The sequence below is a fragment of the Micropterus salmoides genome, unplaced genomic scaffold (genome assembly GCF_014851395.1).
Source record: "Micropterus salmoides isolate LMB-PRFRI ecotype aquatic unplaced genomic scaffold, ASM1485139v1 Ms_hic_scaffold_18, whole genome shotgun sequence".
NCBI classification, from domain to species: Eukaryota; Metazoa; Chordata; class Actinopteri; order Centrarchiformes; family Centrarchidae; genus Micropterus; species Micropterus salmoides.
In genome coordinates this window covers 18,517,468-18,526,453 of record NW_024040928.1, presented here as the reverse complement: position 1 = coordinate 18,526,453, position 8,986 = coordinate 18,517,468, and the positions used below count along the sequence as shown (strand labels likewise).

The window sequence follows — 8,986 nt, the reverse complement described above, 5'->3', positions numbered from 1 at the left end:
AGATTATAGTATTTGATTAGGCTCAATATTAAAGGATCTATAGGTATGATATAATGATTAATTATAGACCAGTTAATTCAATTGCCATTGCTATTTTATTCTACTTTTAGTAGTTATTCACTTTTTTGCCTAGAAGTAAATGATCTGAATACTTTTTCCACCACTAGAAACCAATGGAAAATCTACTGATTTTCTTTTCTGAATAATTGTAATGATATAAAAAACATTGTTGCTTAGCAAGTGGTTTATTTTGAAAGTTATGACCGGATGGCTTGTGATTTGATTGTGGTTTACTTGACATTACGCGCACTTCAATGCCAACTTTCTCAGAGAGCACAGGCGCACTGTTCACTGCCTGACACGGCTGTATTGAACGGAGAAGACTTCGCGCAGGCAGTCACCTCTAAGCAAACATTTTATTTATTTATTTCAACTAAAACTTAAAAACTAGAAGATTTGGTAGGTCTTTACGCACAGCGCCAGGGCTTCTGGTAACTTGCGTTTACTTTGACAGCACAGTTGTGTAAAATTCTTGATCAGCTGGGCTGTTTTGTGGCTGACTTGTTGTCAACATAATGTGGGGGATCCAGAGGACGCGGTACGCAGACTGCAACGGCTCCGAGGCCAGTGAAGAGACGGAGATTGTTGTCAACATCGGCGGGGTGAAACAGGTGTTGTATGGGGACGTGTTGAATCGCTACCCGGACACTCGGCTGGCAGAACTGGTGGACTGTTCGCTTAAGTCTTCTGAAGAAATATCTCTACTATGTGACGACTACGACCCTGACACAGGGGAGTTTTATTTTGACAGAGACCCCGAAGCATTTAAGTGTATAATTGAGCTTTATTATTATGGAGAGATTCACATGAAACGAGGTATCTGTCCAATTTGTTTCATGAAGGAGATGGAGTTCTGGAAAATCGACTCTGATTTTCTGGATGACTGTTGTAAATGCCACCTGAAGGAGGTAGAGGATGAACTTGCAGAGATCGCAGAGAAAGTGAGAACTATCCTGGTGGACCGAGAAGGTGATCCGTCTGCTGAAGGCTGGCAGCGCTTCCAGATGTGCCTCTGGAGGTTGATGGAAAAGCCGGAGTCCTCGCTGCCTGCGCACATAATCGCTATAGTTTCTTTTATCTTCATCCTCGTCTCATCTGTGGTGATGTGTGTCGGGACCATCCCCGACCTGCAGGTGGAGGACTCGGAGGGTAACCTCTCGGAGCACCCGACTCTGGAGGTCATCGAGACAGTGTGCATCGGCTGGTTCACTATTGAATACCTCCTGCGTCTGATCTCCTCCCCGAATAAAATAAAATTCGTCCTGTCTTTCATGAATATCATCGACTTTATGGCGATCATGCCCTTCTTCGTGGTGCTGATTCTGACCTCCTTCGGCGCAGGAGTGATGGAGCTGGCTAACGTGCAGCAGGCGGTGCAGGCTTTACGCATAATGCGCATTGCGCGCATTTTCAAGCTGGCACGACATTCCTCTGGACTCCAGACCCTCACATCTGCTCTGAAGAGCAGCTTCAAAGAGCTCGGACTGCTCCTCATGTATATGGGCGTAGGGGTCTTTCTTTTCTCCGCACTGGGCTACACCATGGAGCAGAACCACCCGGAAACCTTGTTCACCAGCATCCCACAGTCGTTCTGGTGGGCGGTGATCACCATGACCACGGTGGGCTATGGAGACGTCTACCCCAAGACCACTTTAGGTCGCTGTAACGCGGCCATCAGCTTTCTGTGCGGGGTGATCGCCATAGCGCTGCCTATACACCCCATCATCAACAATTTTGTGCTGTTCTACAATAAGCAACAGGTGCTGGAGACTGCGGCCAAGCATGAGATTGAACTGATGGCGCTGCGCTCTGGCGATGGCCGGCTGGAGGCTGCACCGGGAGACCATAAACATGTTTGCGGTACAGGGGTCTGGGAAGGCGCCATGCGCTCCTGTCACAGCGACACATACATGCCCTTACTGAAGGATCCCAGGGGAGGGGCAGGGATGCAGACCCCCAGCATGGAAACAAGCTTTGAAAGCACAGCTGAGACCACTGAATATTTCATCTCATGAACACTGAAGACTCTGCATCATTCGGAAAAAGATAAACCACAAAGCACCAAATCAATTATTCATCTTTTGACTCAAACATAACCCACACAACTGAGGGTTAATGATGCCATGATGGAGACGTGCTTGTAAATAGGCTGGTAGAAATATTAGGACAGCAGTAACGCTCTTCAAGGACCTTCAATGCAAATGAGGAATTGGCCTATTAAAGTGACATATGTGTGAGGTATTGACTTGATGAGCTGTGCCTTTGCGCAGTGACTCCCCATAGGGGCTCTGTTTGAACAGCCAGTACACCGATTCCCCCATGTAGGCTCCTTATATAACACCCCCATCCCCAATCCTCACACTCATACTGTAGAGTGCACTGTAGCTTATTCCTTTGTACAGAAATATATATCACAATGAATGTTTTTTTTTATAATAAAGACTAGCAGCTCCTCCGGGGAAAAAAGAGAAATGTAGTTATCTCATGAGAGGACAATGAAGGGTGTGCAGGCACTATACCAAAACTGAATGAAAACTGTTGGAATTTAATAGACTTAAAATTAAGTAGGATACATTTCAAAACCCAGACACATAAATGTACACTAGAGAAAGGTGATAACTAGGGTAGCTAGATAATATAAAAGCAACATATAATCACAAGGCTTTTTCTGCCTGTGATCTTCTAGGCAGCAGAGTAATTTTTGTAAATGAGACTGAATGATTGTGAGGTAATAGGCCTATATCAGATATAAAACCCCTCTACTATGTAAGAATGTTAAAAGTCAGGGGGGCGCAGCTCAAGATGGGATCATGTAAGTGACACCGGGACCTTAGAAGCATCCTTGGCTGCAGGTCATGTTCCTATAATGGGTTTAAATATTACAGCAGCCGTCACCACTCTGGTCCTCCCCGGAGGTTCAGTGGAATAACTTGACCACCGAGTTATGGGTCGAGGAGGAAGGAGCAACAGGCTAGAGGTTAAACAAAAATCAGTTTCAGAGTGGCTTGTTGAACCTGAAAATCTTAGTAGAAATGAAAATAAAATATAAATAATGAGGACTTTTTTTTCTTGAACAAAATGGTATTCATTATTAACCCTGCTGGTTATCAATATAAATGGAAGGTGTATTTATAGGCCAGTGTCCACGTGTTAAACACGTGTCTTAATGTATTACTGCTCTTGTTTTGTCCCCTGTTTTAACAGGCACTTAAATTGAATTAATGGGCGCTGAATTCAAAGGTTACATGTTCACAGTTTGAAAGGTCTTAAAATAGAATAAATAGCACAAATAGTCCTTAGAAACTACATTAGTTGGCACAGTAGGGGAGCTATAATTAAAATTAGGCAAAGGCCTATTCAGTTTAAATCTCATGTCTCAGATGTCAGTGGTTTGATTTTGTTGCAACCATGGAGGGATGATTTATGTCAGGATTGTGTTCCTGTGTCCAGTCATATTTTGTGAAATTTTAAGTTTGCAATCCTACTACCACCACTTGAGGCAGCAGAAGATGGACATTTCAACCATTTATCCATTAGTTTTAGCTAAGTATTTGTTTATCTATTACAAATAGCTGTTTCAACGGTGGATCTATTTGTTTATTCATTACTTTTAGCTTACAATTTATAAATTGTTTAAATAGCTAAAATTAATAATGGAAAAAATTATATCTTTCTTTGTTAAAACCTGTATAAATTTTTAGCTAACCGTTGAGACATCTTTCTTGCTACCACAGTTTTTATACTCAATTGCAATAGTGGTCAAGTTTCAATATGCAGGTATTAATATGAAGATCCGATCAAATTGTAGAATGTTTCCCATATTAAAAATATTAAAATGGCAAGTACACATTTTGTCACATAATGCAACAATGGAATGTAATCTTCACAATGTTTTATGTTGGACTTGAAAATGTAGACACTATGTTGGCTCAGGTATGTTAAAGTGTTCACTATTTGGCCTGATGGGGTACCTAGAAGTAAAGGTATATAATGTAAAATTTGAAGTGCTGTGATTACTACATCAACTGTCACTTGTTGATGGAATGAAGAAAGGTGATTCATCTTACTGCTGCCTTGCCTTTAAGTAATGTTTTCCACCGAGCTCCAGTCTTCAAGTTATGTAGCTCGAAAGAAAGATCATGGAGGAGGTCAGGCAGGACTCTGCAGGCTGTCCACCCACACGTCCTACACAGGACTCTGCTATCTCTCCTGGCCAGCAGCAGATTCTCACATGTCAAAGCCTGGGAGAAAGGCCTTTGTACACACTGACAGGTGGAGCTGAAATGTCAAAGACGTACATTGTGTAACGGAACAATGCACATGAAAAGACACATGTACCTTCATGTTCCAATTTAGATTTATAAGCACACACACTGCTGTATACAATCATTCCCCATCCTCTCCGCTGCCACATACACACTCCTTCACCCATATACCCACAGCCATGTGTGATCCACTTTACAGGGACCTGCTGTGATCTGCTGGCTATCACTAAATTTTACAACCACATTTTGGTCATACGTGGCATAGGTGTTAAAGTTAAGAGGTATTCCTGAGCATTTACTCAAAATGATTCTCATTGTCCCTCCACAAAATTAGTCACAATTGTTGTGAGCATTTCCAGCTAGTTAATGGTGGTTGTTACTAAATGAATACATTTTTTTTAATAGATGCTCATAGTTGTTATGTCTGGAGATAGATCCAGCTTCGCTTGAAAACCCTATTTCTAACATTTCTAAAGATATGGTGGACAAGCCGACAATCCAGTTGTTTACTTGACTTATATGACTTTGAAAAAAAGTTGTCTCGTGCATGTGTACATGCAACACAGATTTTCATAATCCTCTAAACAGACTGAAAGATCACAATCTGTGTGGGTGTTGAGGAATGTTCTTCAAATTGCCCAGCTGACGATTCACATTATCTTACTGACATTTCATTCCACGACAAGTTGTACAGCGTGCAGTGCGGGTGGAGAAGAACAATACAGGCAAAGTCTACATAGCATGCCATATTTCAATATCATAGCCTACTGCTGTGTACTATAATATTTAATTGAATCTTGGTCGTGGATCATGCTTAGGATGCTGTAAATAAACACAGTGTGACATTCTCCCTGAACCAGCAGATACTTTGTACACTTCTGTACAACTACTGCGTTTGCATGTGTTTAGATAATCAAAGGAATTCCTGAAACGTGTCCCATCCAGCTGACTCCCAGCTCTGACTGTTTTCTGGTGACATACTGACATAATGGTATTGAGTTACAACCAACCATTTTGATCACAACATCAACACACAGTGACTCCGCTTGCCTCTCCCTGCTCCTCTATCCACTGACAATTACGAAAAGGGAATCATCTTCTACTTACGCCTCCTGTCTAAAAAAAGGGTTATCCCTGTGCATTTATATAAATGGTCCAGACAAATGGAAGTTCAAGACAAACTCAAGCTTTGGTGTTTGGCGTGAGGTTCTTTATTGTTGTTTTATGTATTCTTTACAACTGTTAAAAAGTTGTTATTATAGGAAAAGAGAGGTGTCCATTCACCGATCTAATTCAGCTGAAGGAGTTTAAGCCACAAAATCTATAGTAGTTTTATTACTATTAAGCTAAGTTGTAGATTGACATCAGATATAGTGGAAAGGCCAAAGGCATCAGACTACAAGCATGTTACAAAGAAGCGAAAAAAAAGTAAAGAAAGCCAAAATGAAAAAAACAGCCATTCAAACACATCATGGATAACATATTGCTCTCAAGACCACTCTGAAAACACATAATGTCTACCCTCAAATGGTACAAATGGGAAATTTTAATGGATTCATATCCTGCAGAAGATGGTCAAGCACATTAATTTGAATAAGAATGTGAGTGCATAATGCTGTGGCTTAACAGCCCACTGCTCTGAGCACTATCTCTGTTTGAAAGAGATTTTCAGCGGCAGGAGAGGGAAAAGGTAATCTCCCTGATGTCAGATTCTGAAGAGGATGGAAAACCATGCTCCAGGAGCATTATTGTATGGGAATGAGTTTCATTTTTTCAACTGGGTGTTTAAAATGCTGCCTAGGTGCATCTTGGGGCACTCTTATTCAGGCAGAGCGCAGGCTAAAATTGCATGACGATAATTACATAGATTAAATATGACCTTCTAAAAAAATTGTAGAAAGGAGGATGCACCTAACACACTCAACCCATCTTTCCTTATTACCTTATCACTTGTTCCATCTCGCAGAACATTCGTTTGCAAAATCATCACATTGGCCCACATTGGAAAATGTAAGGAACCAGCAGAATATAATACACATTAATTTTAAAAAATCACAGCTTGTGTCCAATCAATGTATTGTTTCAAATGCATTACTAAATGGCCTCGCAGCACACTATGCCAAAACCTTTCAAGATGTCAGTATAAAGTGTTAAATGCTGAAATCAAAACAGTCAATCCTCTGCAAGCTAAATTCTGACCAATGAAGATAGAGTGCAGCCTTCTGGTGTTTGCTCAACCCGCAAATGCAATATGAGAAAATAGATTTGCCTGGAAAAGAGTTCTTAGTGGTAAGCCAGTTTCCTTTTCCATCAGAGGGAGTAATAGATACGTGGTCTGATGCAAAGCTTTTGTTCCTGCAGAGAGTTGAATGAAGGTTGGTAAAAAGGAATTCTCCTGCTGCTGTCTTCAAGCATAAACTGATAGTTATAGGCAATCTGATGCTTTGTGTGTGTGAGTGTGTGCCCACCATTTAATATATACTGTGTCAGCAATGAATATCCTAGAGGATTACAGTAGTTTTATTACCTTTAATCTTTTCATTTAATGAAACACAATAATAAAGATTCATGCTTAGAACTGAGTGCAAACTTACTGTTATAGATGTTTCCAAAATATGCCCTCAATAGACTTAACTAACCTTTAAATCTATCAGTTTCCAGAAAACCATTCACCTGAGAAGAATATAAAAGCAAAAGATTGTGTTCAGTTCAACCCTGCCTCTAGTCTCATCGTCAGCTCAGCATCTTGAGATTTGGTAGGCAAGTTATAGCCTCATTTTGTCAGGTTGTTATTAAGGTAGGTAGGTTTTACAGAGCCTTTTATGTGAAATAGGGACCGGGTGATTCGGGGGCCATCGTAGTTTAATGCTGAGCCTGAGGAGGTGATGTGGCCTTAACTCAGCAGGAACATCTGTGGTGGCTCCTACTCAGTATGTTTACTGTCCTCAACTAAACTAAGAACAAGACAGGTATCTGTGTATAAAAGCTCAGGGGAAAGTTAGCGGACATTAGATACTTTCTTTTTTTAGTCTTTCATTATATTTACCAAGGAGAGCAACAAAATGTTCATGAACTCTAATATTATATAACATTTCTAAATATTAGTTTATTGTAATTTATGTACAATTCTAGTAGTATTATGTAGTATTCTACAGTGCTTTAAAAAGTATTAAGTTATCATGTGTTATATACAACACTGAATGAAGGTCCTCTTCATTACTAGTATTTTGTAGCGCAATTTGTACACAGTACTGGAAAGAAATAAAGGCACAAACTTGATGGGTTAAATGTTTTTATTGAAATTGTTTTGTGTGTAAATTATATTATTGCTGATTGAAGGCTGGTCCTGTAAACACAAACATATTCAGTCAGTGTGGCTATTGTTACCTCAACATAATGTGCTCATTGTGGTATAACCTTGGCTAAAATAATGATAGAGTGAATGCAGTGTTAAAGCAACATTATGTAAGATTTTTTAGAGTGTAATTCACCTGTAAATAAGAACAGCTGTACACATGCATTTGTTATGATGACATTACTTATAACTGAGAACTAGCAAGTTGACAGCTTCGCTAACACAGCCAAACATCAAGCAAGTGTGACAAAACAAGACATAGCAATATTACTTACTAGTCCAACAGAAAGAATGCCAGCTTTCTCCGTCAACATCCTCTTCACCTCTGCCATTATCTAACGTTGTGTCCATAGAGGCTGCTGAGCCCAGTTATGTTGCTCCGGCTTGACACTGGCACCACTCCACACCAGTAGCAGCACAATGTTGCTTGAAACTTGGGTCAACTCGAGATTTATGGCTAGCAGCTAAACCTCTGTCTGTGAAACCTCAGGCTGATTTTACTTTGCTAACACAGGGAAACATCAAGCAAGTGCAACAACACAAGAAAGGACAAGCCAGGTAATAAGTTATTACTTACTAGTCCAACGGCAAGAAGGCCAGCTCAGAATTTGTCTTGCATCCTTTCTGCTCTTTTAGCTGACTCCAACAAGTAAAAGCCAGTCTGAGATTTATTCTTGTCTGGTCTCTTGGTCACTTTCTCTTTTTCTTTTCTTGCTTCCTCCGACATCTTCTGTCTCTTTCCAGCCTCTGCCATGACATCCATACTGAGAAACCCGAGCTAGCTTCTTCCAAACAACTTACATTGTACATTATATATCTTTTGCTTCTTCTTACAGCTTGCTTGCGGAAGAGTGCCATTAAGCATTATGTCGTTGTTGCAAAATGTTTTTTGTGCATGGGACTGCAATGTTACATAGCGGCAAGAAACAGTTTTAAAGTCCATTAAATTGTCATTTAGTGGCGGCACCGTATTTTGAGTTGCACTACTTCCCACATCACTGTCATGCTGACTGCTTTGATCAGGTCTCGGCAGTGTGAAAAACCAACCTTCACATTTCTGCCAAGCAGAGTCTCCAGATGAATTTGGGCTTTAAAAAACTGTGTCCACTGACAGCTTCAAATAACTTACTCAAAGGCAAAGCTTGTTAAAGGTCCAGTGTGTAATATTTCTGAGGCTCTATTGACAGAAATGTAATATAAGATCCATAACTATGTTTTCAGTGGTATATAAAGACCTTACATAATGAACCATTATGTTTTTATTACCTTAGAATGATGCTGCGTTTACCTCGGAAGTTGGAGGTCG

At 40.4% G+C, this 8,986-nt stretch overlaps 1 protein-coding gene across 1 annotated transcript; it reads left to right on the top strand.

The window, feature by feature from the left end:
- Positions 1 to 262: 262 nt before the first annotated feature.
- LOC119909503 (potassium voltage-gated channel subfamily F member 1-like) lies at positions 263 to 4,405 on the top strand. Its single transcript, XM_038727752.1, has one exon. The coding sequence runs from the start codon at positions 576 to 578 to the stop codon at positions 2,073 to 2,075; it is 1,500 nt and encodes a 499-aa protein (XP_038583680.1). The 5' UTR covers positions 263 to 575; the 3' UTR covers positions 2,076 to 4,405.
- The last annotated feature ends 4,581 nt before the right edge of the window (positions 4,406 to 8,986 follow it).